Here is a 21,132-nt window from a genome sequence, read left to right on the forward strand (position 1 = left end):
TGTAGCAGTCAATTTATATTGGGGGTCGGGTCCCGAGACATTGCCAAAGCATTTCCGGGGGTCCCCGGCTAAAAACGTTGAGAACCCCTGATCTATATAGGATAAAGTCTAGGGTGCATTTTGTATATCTTGTCAAAGTATTGTAAGGTAATCCTATTATGGTAAATCAGCATGTCTGTAAACATGACTAACCAAATTCACAGCGCTGCTGCATCACAAACACTATTACGATAATCAAATGAATGTAGAGGGGAATTACAACAGGCCGAAAATGTTCAGCTATATCTAAAAGGCTTCCTGGTGTCAGAGACGGCAGTATTAACTAATTCCACGCATTCCATCAGGCCTGATGGGTCAGCAGACCTTGAAATACGCATCTAAAGGTGATCGCAAGGAAATCACAACTATATTTCTCACCTTTTGTCTCTCCGCAGGCTCACCTACCGAACGGGACAGGATACGGCAAACTGTGACACGTGTCGAAACAGTGCGTGCATCATATACAGGTACTGGGGGCCCTTTTCCAATGCCAGTTCACAATGAGCGCTGCATGCGGTGTCGTGTTTGCTGCATGATAGATCATCTGAATGCGAAAAGGGTCTGCCTCTGTGACTCGGTGGAGCGTTTGGTGCAGTGCCACCGCGCTGTGCTCCAAGCCAACTAGGGAAGATTCATGCCTGATTTAGGCTGTGCTCTTTTCTGTGGTACGAGGAGGGTGCCGTACGCTGGAAATAGATGAGAAATTGATGATCGCGTGAACGTGTCGGGGGGTGCATACTTAGTTTAGACTAGTCATTGGTTAGACATGGGTTAAGGTTAGGTTTAGGTGTGCTGCCCCGTGGGAGGTTAGGGTTAGGGTGAGGGTGGGGTGCAGTACTTAGTTTAGACAGTTTTTGGTTTAGACTAGTACTAAGTATGCACCCTGTGAGGGGTAGGGTTTGAGATAGGTTGTAGTTGTAGGACTAATGACTGGTCTAACCAATGACTAGTCTAAACCAAAAACTGTCTAAACTAAGTACTGCACCCGTTAGGTTTAGGTGTGCTGCCCCGTGGGAGGTTAGGTTTAGGGTGAGGGTTTGAGATAGGTTGTAGTTCTAGGACTAATGACTGGTCTAACCAATGACTAGTCTAAACCAAAAACTGTCTAAACTAAGTACTGCACCCCAACGTGTCACGTCTGCAATGCTTTGTGACCTTGCAGATCTGCTGTTTTCGGCGCGCAACTCGAAGGCACGTATGACTAATGATGCGAGCGAGCTAGCAAACTCATGGCAACAAAATTGTGCGTGTGATAGGTAACGTACGTCACCATGCAGTCACTAGCCTGAACCAATCAAATAACTAGGGTTATAAGCAACTAATGAATATAACTAACAAATTGATCTAACTAATGAGTGGAGAGGAATAGCCTCGTGTGTCAACTTCATCAAGCTACTGTACAACGAGGGCACACAAGAACATCCAATTTACTTCAACTGTTAATAAAGCTTTGGAGTACCTTTTAATCACTTTGACTTGATCAATCACTCACGCAGATCTACAAGCTCATAGCGGGCCACCGAGTGGCGCGCTACGAGCTAGTAGGGCTGCTATTTTTGAAAAATCGTGAAAATATTTATTTCAGAAAACTGGAGGATTTAGAAGATTTTTTTAAAATGTTGAGGTCAGGCCTAAATTGTTTTATTTATTTATTTTTAATTCTTTATTTACCCAGGGAAGTAGCTGAGCACAGGTGCTCATTTTCAGCAACGCCCTGCACATAGAAACACACACACACACACACACACACACACACACACACACACACACACACACACACACACACACACACACACACACACACACACACACACACACACACACACACACACACACACATTAAAACCTGGGAGCTGACCAGTACAACCACAGTCTTATACTGTTGGCCACTAAGCAGCTCCAGGGGGAGCAGTTGGGGGTTCAGTGCCCTACTAAATGGGTTAAGTCCTTGTGTACTGGGATGATGTCATGCCCTTGTACTGTACTAGAAGCTTGCGCGCCTGTGGCGCACTCACGTCTGAGGCCGCGTGTCCGTGTTGTTGTTGTTTCTCTGTGAATATCGTGTGTCCAAGTGAGACGACACTCACACACAAACCGTACATTTTGAACGAAGGCAGAAAGCAATGTGTCTTTAGCCACTGACTGTGTTTTTTCCCGTGCTGGGCAGTGATAGTGCATAGAGTCCTTGTGTACAGGGATGATGATGTTAAAACAAGATTTACTTAAAGGACCACTTCACCACTTTTCAACTTCTCTTCCTATAATTGGTCCTAACTAATGTTCATGATAAAATACCACCATTTTTTTCTACTCAGTCTGTGTCTCATAAGAAGGCTGTGGGCAGTTCAGAAACCCGTCCACCAGTGACATCATCGATGGTGAATCCAAGCTAATCCTGAAAAGTTGCAATGCAAAAGTTGAAGCCATCGTTTTCACGATAATAAAAATCTAAATATAGTTTAAAACAAATCTTGTTTTAAAAAAAATCTGCCTAATGATGATGTCACTGGTGGACGGGTGTCCGAACTGCCCAAAGCCTTCCTATGAGACACAGACTGAGTAGGAAAAAAAATGGTGGTGTTTTATCATGAACATTAGTGAGGACCAATTATAGGAAGAGAAGTTGAAAAGTGGTGAAGTGGTCCTTTAATATGACTAATTGCTTGCTGTAGGAAACGGGAAATATAAATACAAATAAAGTACAATTGGAATATCGAACCTGCTGAGCCAAACGGAAGCAGGCACATATCTGCACACTGCAGATTGTGTGTTGTACATTGATAAAATCAGTAAAGAGAAATATCTCCACAAAAGGAAAGTAGGACCTGTGACAGCCAGGGGGAATAAGTAATCATCCACAGCCAGAGGGAGGGAATTAGTCAGTAAGAGAAATACAATCAGGCTCGCCTGAGAGCAGCTGGGGACAGGAAATCTTATATCCCGTTACAACAAGAAACAAACAAAAACAAACAAACAAACAAAAATCACAAATTGACCAAAAACAAACGATGCATCCTAATCAGCTTTAACTGTACTTAGCTACTGTATGTAGCTACTTGAGCTACTTTAGCTGTAGGTAATTTTCCTCAAATGCCATTTTGACAGAGAGCTGTATAAATGATGTTGAAGCAGGTGGGAAAGCCACTCAAACTGCTCAAATGAAAATAGACTGTTGAAAATATCAATTGGAGAGAGAGAGAGAGAGAGAGAGAGAGAGAGAGAGCGCTCATACATTAACTTCATTGAGCACTGGGTATTGCCTAGTAATTCTGGGATCTGATAATTGTATGGACTTATCTTTGTTGGGACTGTAGTAGAATAGCAAGTCACTCTCTAAATGGTTCGTTCGGCTAGAAACTGCAGGCAATCTCTCAGCTATTGTTACTGAAACTGTGTGGAAACCTGAGTGTTAAAAGAAACTGCATTGCAGAACAGAACCAAAGTCTTACTTTACTTTAGTTGTTTATTTTGACGGGACACGGCCTATTAATCACACCCATGTGAAGTCATAATATCATAATACTATTACTGTACATCCTCTCATTCCGGCCAGTCACAATTTAATTTGCATCCTCACCTTCGTCTTCAATGTTTGTGTTTACACAAACAGTCAAAGCTGGCCATTCATTGTCAATGGCATTAAATGTTTGTGTTAACACAATGTTTGTGTGTGCACAAACCCTCAAAGCTGGACATAGGAGGGGCTACTCAAAAATACATCCACAGTCCTCACAAAAAAAACATAAAAACAATGTTAGTGCAATAGAGTGCATTACATTACACGGGGAAAACAAAGCATGAATACAAAAACAGAGGTACAAAAGGTTCAAGGTATATCTATTAGGGCGGTCCTTTATATTCTCATTCTCAAGCTGTGTAGTGACGTCATGGGTTGTTCTGACCAAACAGAAACATTTGACCCTGTCACATCATGTTACAACGTCCTGATAATCACACTGGAATGCGGAAGTTCCCAAGACATAAAGAGGGTGACAACTCTGCTAAAAGCCACCACGAGAGGCACCCCCGAGTGAGGTGCAGGTGAGCGAGAGGCCATGCCGAATGTACGTACGCGTTATGTCATCTGTATCACCCTACTTTGTATAATAACTCCCCCTCATCAGTTCCAAATTTGCATTTCCACTTTGTTTACAATGCCCGCCATTGTTGATCTCCCAAGCTGGCGTGGAATGGAAACAAGCCTGGGGGTTATCTAGCATCAGTATTATAATGACTCAAAGATACAATAATTTGCATATCAGCGCCCCCACCACCTCAGGACATTGTGGTACTGCAGCTAAAACTGCTTCAGTAGCCAGAAATAAATGACATGGACTGGTTATATCAGAGTGGTGATTGAGGCTCAAACCATTAGAAATACATTCGAGGGACATAAACGATATGATATTAAATATTAAAAACAGCTTTAAAATGCATATTGTAGTTCCTTTAATGTTTGAAGGTCGAAACATGAATTTAAACACACTTGTGGTGTGGGTGATTTAAACCTGTTCATAGCACACAGCATAAATCATATAGAAAACCGCATGCTCTGTCATAACAGACTACAGTTTGACCGGTTCCTTTACTCTCTCTTTATTGTATTACAGACTTCAAAACCCTTTTCCTTTTGTGTCTCAGCTTGATGGCAAAACTATTTGCATTGTGTCTGTCGATGTGTCTATTGACGTGCCTATTGGTTGAACAAGCCTTTGTATTGATTTGTTTGGTACTGTTTAAGGATAATTTGAGGTAAGTGAGGTGTCCAAATGTGCAGGGCTGAGTGAGGACTGGATTCAGGGCATGTTTTGTGATTTCTGTAATTCAGCGTCAAGTCATATGAAGACTGGTCTCATTTAGTTTTCATCATCAAACCAATTATGTGACTGACATCACATACATTCCAAAACACACACATTCCAAAATTCAGCAATTCACTGTTTCTATATGACTTGTATGTGCTGAATCCATTTCTTCCGTATGCCGAGTGATACGAGTCACCGTTTTGTCAGAAATTAAGTAATTCATAATTAATCACTAAAAACTGGAAATTGGCTATAATTCTGATAAATAATTGTACATAATGTGTTGTTTCTATATAGTTTTTATGTGCGGAATCCATTTCTTCCGTATGCCGAGTGATACGAGTCACCGTTTTGTTAGAAATTGAGTAATTACCATAATTAATCACTAAAAACTGGAAATTGGCTATAATTCTGATAAATAATTGTGCTTAATGTGTTGTTTCTACATTACTTTTATGTGCTGAATCCATTTCTTCCGTATGCCGAGTGACACGAGTCACTGTTTTGTTAGAAATTGAGTAATTAGCATAATTAATCACAAAAAAACTAATGTGTTGTTTCTACATGATTTTTATGTGCTGAATCAATTTATGCCGTATGCCGAGTGATACGAGTCACCGTTTCGTAGTAAGTAATTAGCATAATGAATCACTAAAACACAGAGTGAGAATTAGACCTTGAACCCCCTCCCCTCCCCTCCTGGACATTTTGTTTTTTTCAGATAGATGTCTCTGCTCTGTCATGCATTGGGTTTACAACCAATCTAAAGTAGTGCCACCCTAACTACTTCACACCATTAACTGACCCCTTCACAGAGCTCTAGCACCGTCCTGCACACCATGCACTCACTGTCTTGGTTCTCAAATGCCCGGCTTCAAAAGCACCAGACAGTAATGTGTACAGTGCATCTATGTCGCTGTAACTCAATCTGGGGGTGAGTTCTACAAAGCAGAAATCCCCATTATAGAATAGCTATTTATAGAATGTCGCTCCATTGAATTCAATGCGTTTTGGGTCACCACCAGGGGCCCAATGTATACTTTACTTTGCCCAGGATGTTTGGAAGAGGAATTCTAAAATACTGGGACCCTTATTTCACCGGCATACAGTGGATTCTTATTTGGGTTACATTGAACTTTCAAAAAATGCTAAATACTAAATGCGAATTACTCAATTTCTGACAAAACGGTGACTCGTCTAACTCGGCATACGGCAGAAATGGATTCAGCACATAAAAGTCATATAGAAACAACACATTATGTACAATTATTTATCAGAATTATAGCCATTTCCAGTTTTTATAGTGATTAATTATGGTAATAACTCAATTTCTGACAAAACGGTGACTCGTCTAACTCGGCATACAGCACAAATGGATTCAGCACATAAAAATCATATAGAAACAACACATTAAATACTTTTCTGCAGGAATGCCTACAGGGTCATTTTCTGAAGGGTTTTTTTTTATTATTATTATTTGGGGACTATAGTCTACAGGGAGAAAGAAAGACCCCAAAAGGGAATTCCACATTGATTCAGTGATCTCATCTTTATACGAGACAGAGATACACCTGCTCCGCATGGCAATGAAGTTCTGAACCTCACTGTGACAGAGACAGACCTCACTGAGACAGAGACAGACCTCACTGAGACAGACCTCACTGAGACAGAGACAGACCTCACTGAGACAGAGATACACCTGCTCCGCATGGCAATGGAGTTCTGAACCTCACTGAGACAGAGACATACCTCACTGTGACAGAGACAGACCTCACTGAGACAGACCTCACTGAGACAGAGACAGACCTCACTGAGACAGAGACAGACCTCACTGTGACAGAGACAGACCTCACTGAGACAGAGACAGACCTCACTGAGACAGAGACAGACCTCACTGAGACAGAGACAGACAGAGACAGACCTCACTGTGACAGAGACAGACAGAGACAGACCTCACTGTGACAGAGACAGACCTCACTGAGACAGAGACAGACAGAGACAGACCTCACTGAGACAGAGATACACCTGCTCCGCATGGCAATGAAGTTCTGAACCTCACTGTGTGAGATCTGAAACGATTTAGTGAACCTTAACTCATTTTAGACGGGAACCCCTTTTGGTGTACCATTATGTTATGCTTTAGCTATTGAAAAATAGCAGATCTACAAGCTCGTAGCGCGCCTATTTTTTGAAAAATTGTGAAAATGTGCCTCAAATCTTTGAATATATATTATTACAGAGTGAACATTATAACTCAAATCTTTGCTTCTGATGAGGTCTCTGGAACTACATATTTTCAGATGGGGGCGGAGGCCAATTACATGTAGTTTTTGGGGTCCTTGACATGAAATATTGAGCACCACTGATACAGAAACATAAGGTTTTTCAGAAAACAGTTTTTGAAGACATTTTTTGAATTTCAACGTCGGGCTTAAATGGGTTAAAAACCATCAGCCACCGACACCAATCCATGTGGGACGGTAATAACTTGGCAATGAGGATGCAAATCATTCTCCATGGAGTGTAAACAAAGTGGAAGATTATCATTTCATCTGTGCTCCCTATCATTAAATATAGTTGTTTTTTTTCGACTCATCTTCTCTGAATTCCATGCCTCCTACAAATTTCTAACTGTCCTTGAATAGAGCCGAGCTGTGTTTGGCAAGCGACGTGGCAATTTATCACAGCGCTATCTGTCTGTGCCTGCAGTGTGAGAGTTGTAAATAATAAGAAAATAGTTCAGTATTCAGTAGTATGCTTCTGCAAACTTATGCTTGAGCCTTGTACAGTATTACATTGCAATATAGTTGTAATTATAAGAAAATAGTTCAGTATTCAGTAGTATGCTTCTGCAAACTTATGCTTGAGCCTTGTACAGTATTGCATTGCAATATAGTTGTAAATATAAGAAAATAGTTCAGTATTCAGTAGTATGCTTCTGCAAACTTATGCTTGAGCCTTGTACAGTATTACATTGATTACAGACAGACCACTATATTATTTTTTTATTTGGCCGTGAACCCAAGGCGCTTTACATAGATTGTGCATTACATTCACCCATTCATACACCGATGGCGTCAGAAACCATGCAAGGCACCAACCAGCACATCAGGAGCAATTAGGGGTTCAGTGTCTTGCTCAAGGACACTTCGACACTAACTCTGGGGGAGCCCGGGTTTGAACTGGCAACCTTGCGGTTACCATCCAGCCACTCTACCCCTGAGCCACCACCGCCCACATCTTACAATTATTTGTGCCATAATTTGTGCATACAGGGTTAAAAGTGGTTAAAGGAGTAGTTCACCCAAAAAAGCAGAAGCAGCGAGTGCATTCTCCGGCAACGGTAATGAGACGCGACAGTAAGTGGATGGAATATGACAGCTCCGTTCCGTCGGTCCGTTATGCAGCCGCGCTCCAGACGCCGCTACTTCTGGTAACAACTGCGGCGCTGCGGGGGGACGGGTGGCATCTGCCGGGGGATTATGTCACTCCACTGCCGCTCCATCTCGTGGCCGCCGCTCCACGCCGCAACTGCCGGTTAACAGCCGCGGCGCTGTGGGAGAAGGGGCGGCATCTGTCGGGGAAACTGGGGGGTTATAACACTCGACTGCCGCTCGCTTACGCGGCAGTGCATTGGTCCGACATGCATTGCATCGTGCTTGTGGTTACTGGGTAAGGGTTTGGGATAGAGTGTCGGACTGATGCCGTGGTTGTTCCGAGGCTGATGCCATGCGTTGCGTCATGCTTGCAGTTAGGGTTAGGTTTAGGGTTTGGGGTAGAGTGTCGGACTGATGCCGCCGAGAAACACTACGGCCAGCCACGGGTGTTCCGCGGCTGATGCCGCTGCCTGAAAATGCACTCGCTCTCTCTCCAAAAAAAGTACATTCAGCCTTGAATTCATGGACATTTTTTAAGCAGTCCTGAAGGGACTTGGTCCCTTATTGTTTTTGTATGTTTTCTTTCTTTCTTCTCCTTCTCCTTCTCCTTCCGCCAAAAATAGCAGTTCTGGCTGAACCGTGCATTCGGTTTTCGTAAAACTCGGTAATATGGTAGAGGGCCATGCCAAACGGTGAGGATGCGAAGCCCATGCACGACCATTGGCCAAAGGGTGGCGCTATAGCACTCAATTGAAAATGCAAAACTTTGAACGAGCATATACACATATGCGTCTCCTCATGCAGAACAAGTTTTGTGCTCTTACTTTTGACCTCTGACCTCTAGATCACCCGCCATTTTGAATTATATGAAAATCAGTTAAAATGTATCTCCTCCCACGATCTTTAATCAAAATGCACGAAAATCTCTACACGTCAACTTTGGACCTATACGGACAAGGGAATCTATAGTAAAAAAAGAAATGTGAAAAAACGAAGGTTTTATGAGCCAATGAAAATTGCTGTTTTGTGAAAATGTATCTTCTGCCCATAATACATACATGCAGTGTCATATGCTTATGAAACTTTACAGTATGGTAGATGGTCATGCCAAATAGCACTGAAACCAGCCTTACTCCAATTGGCCAAAGGGCAATTTTTTTGAAAATTAAACCTTTGAACAGGCATGCCTCGTTTGGCCAAAAGTCATGGCACTAGTTTCCACATGTTCATTGACTCATGGGGAACACATCTGTAACTTTGACCAGTAAGCTCCACCCTCAGATATTGCGCCAGTTTGAGCAGTTTGAAAAATGCTTATACCTATGATATGATTTTCTGCCTGGATCTTTGAGCAATGTGTGTGAAACGTTCTACACACGATCTATGGACCAGTTAGTGAACACACTGTAGTAATGATTAATGACATGCCCAAAACCAGGACACACATTGTCATCACAAACACTGAATGATTTAGCTGTTAACAATAGAACAACTGATTCTGTCTGGATAGCACAGTAGGTAGAGCTACCACCTTTGGAACACAAGGTCATGGGTTCAAATCCGGGCACTGCCAACTCAGTGTATGAGGAGTAGCTTGGTTTAGTGCTGCAAGATTGCTGGAAGTCCTGGGAACTGATGGTAGGTGTGGTGTTAATTTATTATACCCCACTACAATTACAGCATTTGATAGCTTTAATAATTGCTCATGCCGATTTTATTGTTAATACAAAAAGCTGATCTGTGATGTGACGTGTTATGAGCATGTAGATCTGCTAATTTCTTTGCTTATTCCCCCCCCCCCCCCCCCACACACACACACACACAATTAAAGCTGACCCTGTCACAATTACATGGTCTTCTTTTTCTGAAGTTTAATCTTCCATGTTTCTATGGCTTATTGTGCATATTATTCTTATTGCTTATTGCCTTCCTGCTTCCTGCTTATATTAAATTTAAATTTAAACTTTGAGAAGCACTGCTCTAATGACAACACCTGCTGTAGCAGAAGCATACTGTAGGGCTTGAACAGAAAAGACCCAAGGCAACACCTAATGTTATATCACATTTCTCTGACGAATATCCCTCCTGTAATGTATGTTCAGAACCAGTTTAGAACACATTCTGTAACACACCCTTGAGGCAATTTATGAGGATTTCATGGTCACTTGTATCAAATTCTGCCTTTAAATCAGGCTGCTGCCTTGTGGTATGGTGTGCCAAATTAAACACGGGCCAAGAAAAGAGAGAGCCAGGAGCAAAAAGCCAATTATTCCTCAAACTTGGACACAGTAACTGCACATTGCAACCATGACCCAAGATTAGCAGCCACTGAGAAACCTCAAACCGGGTCTTAATTTTAGAGTGGCACGACAGCTCCAATATGTCCAATAAATCCAGGCCAACAGCCACTGCTGAGATAAGGTAGTCAATCTATGGGACCTTACCAGAACTCAGCTCTCCACTGACAGTCCACCCCCCCACCCCCCCCCCCCTGTATATCTCATACATCACTGCTACAAACAGGGCACAAATATAGCAGTGGGAAAGCGAGAGAGAGAGAGGCAGGGAGAGATAGATTGAGAGGATGAAAGTAGGGAAAATGGCCTATACGTTTTCACATCACATGCTATTAGGGTACGGTACGGTAGGGTTGGGGGTAGAGTACATATTCTAAAACGACAGACCACGTAAAAAAAGCTCCCTCAAAGGAATCAGCAGAAAATGTCCGTAAATGGTAAATGGTGCATTTATATAGCGCCTTTACCCAAGGCGCTTTACATAGATTGTGCATTACATTCACCCATTCACACACACACATTCATACACCGATTGCAGCGGAAGCCATGCAAGGTACCAACCAGCACATCAGGAGCAATTTGGGGTTCAGTGTCTTGCCCAAGGACACTTCGACATGTAGACAGGAGGAGCCTGGATCTCAGAGAGAGATTATTTATTGTAGAGTATTTATTGTGGGTGTGAGCATTTGCTTCTCATATTTCCCCCACCACGCTTATAAACATGAGGAGTTCAAACAGGATTTGCAAGAGCATTGCGAGCAGACAGCATGCAGTCTACCGAGCCAACCTGAAGCACAGCAGTAGCACAGAAGGAAGCCTAGAACAAAAAGCACAATAAAAGCTGATATGCTTAGCATGCTGTGTAATTTTCTATGAAGTGAAGAATTGGATCAAGTGCAATAAGCTGGTGAAACATGTGTGTCTCTTTGTTGTTGCTGTTGTTGCTGTGGAGTGTTTCCAATTTGGCACTGACAATGGATTTCAAGAACAATTGGGTTATAAAAAAACATGATATAATAAGATGCAAAGAGCTAATTAGCGCCTCTTGCACCCCGTACGTGCAGAGAGATGGATACGGTGTTGATGTTTTTGGTGAATAACTGTAAAGAAATCAGCATCTGCTCATTTCTCATTAACTTGACGGTTTTGACATGGCAGATAGCCATGTAACAGGCTGGGACATTGACATTTGTGTCTGATGTATGTGATATGGCCACAGCCTATAAGAAGGTATGGCTTGAATTGGCTTCAGCACCTGCCAGCAATGAAAATAACTGTCACTCTCTAGTGACTTTTAACCTATAAATCCAGTACATGTACATCTGAAGTTTAACACGTACGTTGGACCTCAGCAACTCGTCTTGTTAAGTGAAGGTTTTGAGCTGTGAATGGCTGAAGGGAGACATCTCGGGGAAATTATTTGATGTTGATGCAGGTCCCATAATGGAGTGAGTGACGAGGAATATAGTACAGGGCGGGGGCACATTGTTGTGAGAACAGGTAGTCATCGTTGAGATAGCCTGGAACTCACCTATGCTTTTTATGGCATAGGCAGCTCCCGGCAGGATCCGCCGGGAAAAACTATGCGCAGCTGCTAGACATGAGACTGATTAATTAGAGCGACAGAGAGAGAGAGGAGTGTGTGTATATGTGTGCGTGTGTGTCAATTTAACAAAGGTGCAGACGATCAGAAATCAGCAGAGAGTGAGTGATGTTTGTGCTACTCTATGCCGAATTGAAGTGGACTCTGACCCAGACTTTTTTTTCCTCCCTGGAAATAAAAACGTCTGGGTTTCCGAGGCTATCGTTGAGACAACTGAGCTTGCCGCGCAAGAGTGGTGACTCACAAGCTATAGAAAACCCCTCCTCATGAGCAACCAAACAGTGAATAGTGCTCATCCCGCCAAGGACCACAGGCAAACAATCTGTATACTGTATATGGCCCTGATCACAGTAACAGCTCCTTACAGAGCATAGCTAAAGAGATGATTAATCTGCTCTACCCAGTGCCCTAGAAAAGCCTTTGCGTCTCCAGCCGTCTCTTGTCTGTTTGAGTGGAGAGATGATCTTGGATCTGGGGGGTTTTGTTTGCCCACGCATGCATCTACTCCCTGGGGCCACCGACGCCCCGCTGAGCCAATATTGTCCTCAGTGTACAGTAATTGCAGCGATCTGCCAAGTGATTAATTGCTTAATAAGTGCCAGTACCATTCTGTGGGGAAACTATATATGCTGCGATTCTGCTCTCCTCTGTGTAGAAATCATTCGCTTACACAGATACCTACTAACAAACAATCCTGTGTGCAGAACTTTTACGAGGTAGAATTATAGTCTGTAAGCATTCGAAGATTGTGGAAGTGTTGTCTGCCTTGCTGGAGAGACTATATTCACATCATGAATGCTACTGTAACAGTATACATTATAAATCCAGTTCTGCCCAGGAAGCTGTCACCTGTTTGTCATTTCCGTTCATGAAAATACATTCTAAAAGGTATTTTATATATTTATTTTTAACTTCCATTTCTGCCAAGCAGCCAGCTAAATTGGCTTTGACTAATTAGATTTCCAGTAGGACTTATGCCTGCAAAGGTGAAACTGTGTGTGTGTGTGTGTGTGTGTGTGTGTGTGTGTGTGTGTGTGTGTGTGTGTGTGTGTGTGTGTGTGTGTGTGTGTGTGTGTGTGTGTGTGTGTGTGTGTGTGTGTGTGTGTGTGTGTGTGTGTGTGTGTGTGTGTGTGTGTGTGTGTGTGCGCGTGTGTGTGTCTCTGTGCGTGCGTGTGTGCGTGCGTGAGCATTGGAGTTTCAGTGCATTTCAACATTGTGTAAGTACTAAGTAGTATGTCTTGAGAGACTATAGATTGTGTGTATAAATTGTGTGAGCCAGTAGTATGTCTGAGAGACTATAGATTGTGGATGACTCAATGATTTCACGTTATTTCAACAATTTCCTTTCAATGTGATGTGGTTGTGTGCATGCATGGTGCCACCTGGATTTGGAACCCACAAGGTCTGCGTGGGAACCCAAGCATCTACTACTTTGCCAAAGGGGAATTCCCCCTTGGCCTAAGGCTGATTTTAGACTGAGCTTAGGGCAGTACTACTCTGCTACAATGGAATAATACAAACATTAAACCATTTAGGCCTGACGTCGAAATTAAAAAAATGCCTTTTTAAAATGTATTTATTTTTCCTGAAAAACCTCATGTTTCTATATCAGTGGTTCTCAATATTTCATGTCAAGCACCCCAAAAAATATATGTAATTGGCCTCCGACCCCCATCTGAAAATATGTTGTTCCAGGGACCTCCCCCAGAAGCAAAGATTTGAGTTAAAAATGTTCGCTCTTAAAGAATATATATTCAAAGATTTGCACTACATTTTCCCGATTTTTCAAAAATAGCAGACCTACAAGCTCGTAGCGCGCCACTCGGTGGCGCGCTATGAGCTTGTAGATCTGCTATTTTTCAATAGCTAAATTATAACATAATGTTTAAAACACCAAAATGGGTTCCCGCCCAGAATGGGTTAAGAACTTTAACCCATTATTACCTGAAGCCGATTCTACAAATGCCTTCTACATCGGTAGTTTCTCACACTTTCAAGATCTTTCAAAATGTTCATAATGTTCATAATGTTCATAATGTTCATATGACAGTACATTTAACCCATTAAAACCAGGAAAGCATCTATGTTCAATTGATTATCTTTTTTTTGGTGGAATACCTACATATGTAACGCCCGGGTTTCGAACCCAGGTCTTCCGTGTGGAAAGCCGACATCTTATAGCCTGACCTTGGCTGGGTGAGCTATTAGGATTTTGCTCATCAGGCTCTGAGCCACTCTGCTACACAGACATACCGAAGATTGTTTGTACCGCACAATCCCACCTGATTGATAATGATGTAGCATTATACAGAACGAGCCATATTGATAACAAAAAGGTTAATTCCCGTCCCGATCCCGATGTTGTCAGGCTTCTGTTCATTTGATCTCACACGTTGATTCAGTGGAAGTCCTTGCTTTCCTACACCTCCTTGTCCCGGCCTCCATCGTCTCCCCTGAAGGATTTAATAGAGTGCAATTCTTAACTGACACTTATCTTAAGAGTGAGGACCGCTCTCGGGACTCGTGCTGTCACTTTGAGCACAGCATATCGTTCAGTGCTCTAATTGGACTGCCCATCACGGTGGTTGATGCAGGGCCAAGCTTTGTACGTCCAAGTGTCAACTTGTAGACAGGGATGGGGGGGACGAGGGGGGGCGGGGGGGCTACACGGCTGACCTTGACAGCTGTGTGACCTCTGGATTGGCAGTTCCCGTGTCTCCCCCTTCTCCCTCCGTCCTCTGGAGTTTGAGTGGCACGCTGTAAGTGAGACACACACAGCATTAGAGGACGTGTTACTGTAATCACCGCCGCACTTCGCCGAAATCATTTGTTGAAGCGGCGTATCTCTGCCTAATTAGCTCGATCAAATACTGTAAGATAAAAATGAAAATACATCTAAAGAAATGTCTTAGTGTCAAGTGGAGTTTGCTGACTTTGTCTGCTTCAAATCAATTTGTATAGTGATTATATATAATATATAATAACTTAATATATAGTTCAGGAACAATATGATGTGTATCATATTGGCAAACGGGTATAGCACAAGTTATGATATGATATCAAGTCTTTGTATGTATTTTTCATATTTATTAACCCACCCCATCCAACTCATTCTAAAGGGCCAGTGCAGATGTTTATTACCCAGGGATGGGCATCGTTAGCATTTTATCGATTCCAATTCTTACAAGTATTTTAATTCTTGTGTTATCTTTCCGTGTCAACGGACAGACCAGGACTATAGTACATATACTGTGTGTACATCTTAGTAGTATCTGAGAGAGCTAAAGCTGGGCGGGAACCCCTTTTGGTGTTAGCATTATGCTATGCTTTAGCTATTGAAAAATAGCAGATCTACAAGCTCATAGCGCGCCACCGAGTGGCGCGCTACGAGCTTGTAGGTCTGCTATTTTTGAAAAATCGAAGAACCAGAATAGCTTTTTCAGAAAACTGTCAGGATGTAGAAGACATTTTTAGAATCTTAATCTTTGGTTAATTTACGGTAACCAAACACAATACTGTAGTTCCTGTAAACTAATGTTACATCAAGTATCAACTGAAATGTAATGGACAGTTTATTCCATGTTGCTTTATTCATTCAGTAAAGTACTGGACCCTTAGATGATTAGGATTGTATTGATTCCGATTCAGTTCCTTCATTTATATGGGTAGTTGGGTATACTCGCCACCCGGAAATTTGAATTTGGTTTCTACTTTGTACCTAAATTTGATACCCATCCCTATCAGCATGCATCATGTAAAATCTGGCATTTTGACGCCATCAAGGCCCGCCATAATACTATTTTCTTTCCTTTTTTTTTTTGACAAAATCAACTGTAGATTTAGTCGACTAAAATCTAATGATAATTAGCTGACTAAAACTAGAATAACACTAAAACATTTCAGATGACTAAAATATGAAATTGCCTTCAAAAGGCTATGAAATTTGATACCCACCCCTAGTACCAAAATCAAATGTATCTTTGCTTTGGTTCTAGCCTTTTACTTGTAAAGTAAAGTATACTCTTCCCTGCACCTGTTTCACTCTTATGCCCTGACACCTGAATTTCTCTAAAGGCTCATTTTATTTGTATAATCTTATAATAGTGCATTTATACCATTGTTGAATACTCACTGGTTTAATTTGGCAGGGATTATAAAAGTCCTGCGTTTCTCCCAGTCTGTAGAGATTAAAGCAGGCAGAGTTCAGCCGTGGGGCCGGAAGAGAATCATGATGATGACCAAGCTGGGATTACATGTGCAGATGAGGAAAAGTCTGATGTTAGGGGGCAGCCCATATTTCAATGTTATTTTCATCCAAATATAATCTGCAACAGGGAAAGCCCTGCAAAGGCATGCGTGTAAATAGAGATGATGCAAAGGTATTCTGAGGTGTCTCCGGAATGCATTACATATGGGTGACAAAACAATAATGTTCTGAGTGTAAGTGGTAAGTTTAACACATTTTGAGCGGGAATCCCTTTTGGTGGTTACATACATTATGTTATAATTTAGCTATTGGAAAATAGAAGATCTACAAGCTCATAGCGCGCCACCGAGTGGCGCGCTATGAACTTGTAGGTCTGCTATTTTTTTTTAATCGTTAAAATGTGCCTAAAATCTTTCCGAAAATTGTCATTATTTAGAATACTTTTTTTTTTTTTTTTTCGACGTCAGGCCTGAATGGGTTAATACTTTGTTGCATGACAGTGTCTGATTTTCAAGCCAACGACATGATGCATCGCAATGCTACTGTATGTGTGCTTACAGTAGCTTGAAAATCTGTCTTTTTTGGGGCGAGCAAAATAAGTATAAATAACTTAAGCTGTGTCCATGCTGCTGCCAGGCTCCATCTGGTCCTCTCTGGATTGACAACAAGCTAAAAAAAATGCAAGCTCAAAAATGTTATAATCGTTAAAATCATCAACTTTACTTAACTTTGCTGGGATCAGATTGTTGTAGGTACAGGTCATATATATACATGTGCATGACAGGATATACACACACAAACCATTGTTGATTTCGTCTAGTAAAACTATGATGAAAATGTCAGACGAAAACTTAAAAAGCTAAAAACCTTAGCTATGGTTACTAAAACTAAGACAAAATATATTGACAATTTTGTAGACATAAAAACTAGACATATTGGGGAGGTACTATTTGAGAAGAGATCCAGTAGAACTAACAGACAACTTAGACAAGTCATTTTTGTTATGGTTTGTGCTTGGGTGTTGCACTGAAAATAGCAGATCTACAAGCTGATGCGCTGTGAGCTTGTAGCTCAGCTTTATTCTTCATGCAGCATGTCAAAACTGGCATTTTGACGCCATCAAGGCGTCAAAAAATACTATATTGTTTCCTTCTTTTTTTGACAAAATCAACTGTAGATTTAGTCGACTAAAATCTAATGATAATTAGCTGACTAAAACTAGAATAACACTAAAACATTTCAGATGACTAAAATATGACTAAAACGAAATGAAATTGCCTTCAAAAAGCTATGACTGTGTGAAAAGAGGAGTTAACGGGCAATTATGGGCACTAGATTTGCCCGTAAACCTCAAGTTTAGCAGCATATACAGTAATATACAGTAACAGGTGTGATGGTACAAACCCACACACATGCCCACTTATCACTGCTGTACAGTACACATACACTGACACGTGATTTCTTTCTGTTTGTGTTCCAGTGTGGAGCTGGACTTCAAACTTCAAGAAGACAAGCTGCATCCCCTAATGAAGAGACTGTGCCCATTGGACAGCCCACAGTGCCCTGCTCTGCCTTATTCCAATGAGGTGTTCACTTCCACCCCTAAACGCAAGTCCAAGACAGAGTCCAAAAGACATGCCCGCTGGAAACGTTGGTTTCTCTGAGATACAGAGTATATATAAATATATTGTTATTGTAATGGCCTACTACTGGGCCCATTATATTTCCCTCAAAATGGACGAGAGGAATCCACGAGCCATGAGGACGGATAACCACAGAAACCAGTGGAACCATTATAATAAGGATTCTGAGCTGAGACTCCTTTTCGAAGCCGGATTGAAAAAAACTAATACATTATTAGCTTACGGAGGTTCTAGAGTGTGCCAAACCTTCAGTCTCTGGAATATTTGCCAGAGCGGATCAATTTACGCCGATGTAAAACTAGGTGAGATTTGGGAGATGTTTTTTTTATATACAGTATATTTAAGATGTATGGAAGATGGGTGTTATTTATTTACTGGGTAAATGCAGCTGCATACTTTTTTTATTTGTGGTTTTAAATTGCATTTGCCAATGCAACACACTTTTGGTCTCTTCTCCCTTAGAGAATATCACTCACGGCAACGAGAGGAAGCACCAAGCAGAAGGCCCTTTTCTTTGGGAAGCTGAATGGACATCAGCCCACCACCTGCAAAGCACAAATGCTTGAATATAGAGTGGAACATGCATAAAAGACTGAAACACGCTACAGTACATGACAGCAAGTCACACACACACACACACACACACACACACACACACGCACACACGCTCACACGCACACACGCTCACACTCATCGTTTTTCATTTCTTCCTCTTCATCTCCCGCTGTGTTTCTGTCTATAGTCTGCCGTCCCTGCCTTTATATCTCTCTCTCTCTGTGTCTGTGCCCCATCACTGTGCACCATCTATCATGTCTTTTTTTCCCTCCCAGTCATTCTGTCCTGTTCCGTCTCTCCATTTCAGTTTTGCTCTGTTAGCTACTGACACATGACTTTCAGGAGTGCTGGCGGAGCTGCAGTACAGTTTGTCCTCTTCGTCTTTCAGCAAGTCTATCAGCACATTGACGGAATTGAGAAAAGGAATATTTGTTTGGGGGTCCCTTCTCTTGAAACAGGTGCCGTCCGTCCTCTAGGATGCAAAATGATTCATATGGGCCGACGATGGTGGGCTTTTTTAACAGCATACAGCCACTGTATGTCGGATATTTTCCATACCAGGGTTTCTTGAATTGTCTGCTGTTTTTGATTACTTCTAAGGCAGAATATTTTCTATGATTACTTATTTAAAATGTGTTTTATTGAATTTCCAACTCTAAAAAGGTAAAGAATATTGACATTTCTCTGTGAATATACGTTTGTGAAGAGTTCCCTTCTCGTGCATACATTCCCTCACTCAGCAAAATGCCCTGTATGGTTATGTATTCATTCGTTCGTTTGTTTTTCAGGAATATATTGCTACTGTTAGATTAGGCTACTGGTATCACATCCACTACAGAGTGTTTTGGTATTATTAACCTTAACATTCCACTTTAAAATCTGCTTTGTAATACACAATCAATGTTTTCTTGCTGCATCAAACAACACCAGGCAACCGGCACTGGCAATCCTGACACTCAATTTGCAGGTGTAGAAAGGGCTAAAAATACATAGAAAGTATGTTATCATTTATTTTTCTGAACTGCAGAAAATACTTTATAGTTACATTTACATTAAATTGCACGCTAAATTGCTAATACACATTACAGTGGTTATTTATTTTGTGAGACATATTATTGATCATTGCTGCTGTACATTTTGTTCTTGCTCTTCAAACTTTCAAAATGGGATATCTACACAGTACGATCCCGCTAAATTACACACCGGATTACTTCATTCAGTTGGAACTAGATCACCAATTTCCATGCAAAGAGCTGTACCTTGAGCAAGTGCAATTCATTGATTACGTGCAATATGCATTTTTGTACTATTTTTACTTTGAAATTAAAACATTTTCACTTGAAAATGATACATTATGCTGCTATATCCTTGAAAATGCTTCAGAAAGGATAGTTCAATTGGTTTGACATGTTATAAAATGCTTCGGGGGTTGATGTACAATGGACCTGAAAACCAAAGTATAAGGAAAGGGACGAGTATTAAAACAATATGAAAATTAAAAATCTATATTAATCTATATTATATATACAGTATATCTTTCTTGAAGAGTTGTGCCTCAAGGCAAATTTATCCAGCCCTACAATCGTAGTGGGTATATAGAAACATGTACTGAGTATTATGAAACAATGTTTAACCCATTCTGGATGGGAACCTGTTTTGGTAGCTAAGCATTATGTTATAATTTAGCTATTGAAAAATAGCAGATCTACAAGCTCATAGTGCGCCACCGAGTGGCGCGCTACGAGCTTGTAGGTCTGCTATTTTTGAAAAATCGTAAAAATGCGGCACAAATCTTTGAATATATGTTATTTCAGAGCGAACGTTTTTTTTATTTCGACGTCAGGCCTACATGGTTTAAAATGACATTTATTGACCTACCGATGCAGACAACTTCTCCAAGATCAGTGCCTTGCTTCTCTTACCCGTCCAGTGCTGGTAGCACCCTCCCCCGAGCGGACAGGATGACGCCAGACGACTGGGGACCATGATGCACTTGGCCATGGAACACAAGGTAGCAGCTGCACAGGTCCTCGGGCGCAGTGGTTCTCAAACATTTTCCAATTGTATTTTCATGTATTTGGCCATGGACCCGATAGTTGAAAAGATTTTGTGCCAGGGATCCCCATAAGAGAAGATGATTCAACATGAAAATAGCAGATGTATACATGCTCATACATTCATACATACAACGCCTCACATTATGAGCTCGTAGAGCACATATTTTCAAATAGTCTCTCAGCCAACAGGTTTCTTTTGTTTAAAGTGGGAAATTTGGTATATAGTTTTTTTTTATTGGCCTAAAATATTGTCTATATGCATACATTCATGAATCCACTTGCTGTCGGTATTGAGCAATTTTTTTCTTCCACATTATGCTGGTGTAACTCCCGGGATTCGAACTCAGGCCTCCCGCTTGAAAGTCCAACATCTTAACCACTAGACCAAAGGGATATCCCTATGGACCAGGGGAGATATTAGACTATTGAGGCCATCAGGCAGAGGCTCTGAGCCACTCTGCTACACTCACCCCCCTTTGGACCTGCTCCCGATCCGGGTCACAGCACCAATGTAACGCCTGGGATTCGAACTCGGGCCTCCCGCGTGAA

General features: G+C 41.6%; 1 protein-coding gene across 2 annotated transcripts in view; it reads left to right on the plus strand.

Moving 5' to 3' along the window:
• Positions 1–19,914, plus strand: part of LOC306931015 (inhibitory synaptic factor 2A-like) — a 39,303-nt gene extending 19,389 nt beyond the window's left edge. Inside the window, exons 3-5 of one of the 2 annotated variants that reach the window (XR_013790952.1) lie at positions 435–506; positions 17,809–18,273; positions 18,434–19,914. Coding sequence is in view for 1 of the 2 variants with exons in the window: in XM_079512182.1 (XP_079368308.1) it covers positions 435–506; positions 17,809–17,992 (256 nt within the window). In the remaining variant the exon portion in view is untranslated. Of the gene's footprint in view, positions 1–434; positions 507–17,808 lie in introns of both variants that reach the window. The other variant, XM_079512182.1, reaches the window with a different exon arrangement.
• The last annotated feature ends 1,218 nt before the right edge of the window (positions 19,915–21,132 follow it).

The sequence above is a fragment of the Electrona antarctica genome (genome assembly GCF_951216825.1).
Source record: "Electrona antarctica genome assembly, chromosome: 10".
In the NCBI taxonomy this organism is placed as follows: domain Eukaryota; kingdom Metazoa; phylum Chordata; class Actinopteri; order Myctophiformes; family Myctophidae; genus Electrona; species Electrona antarctica.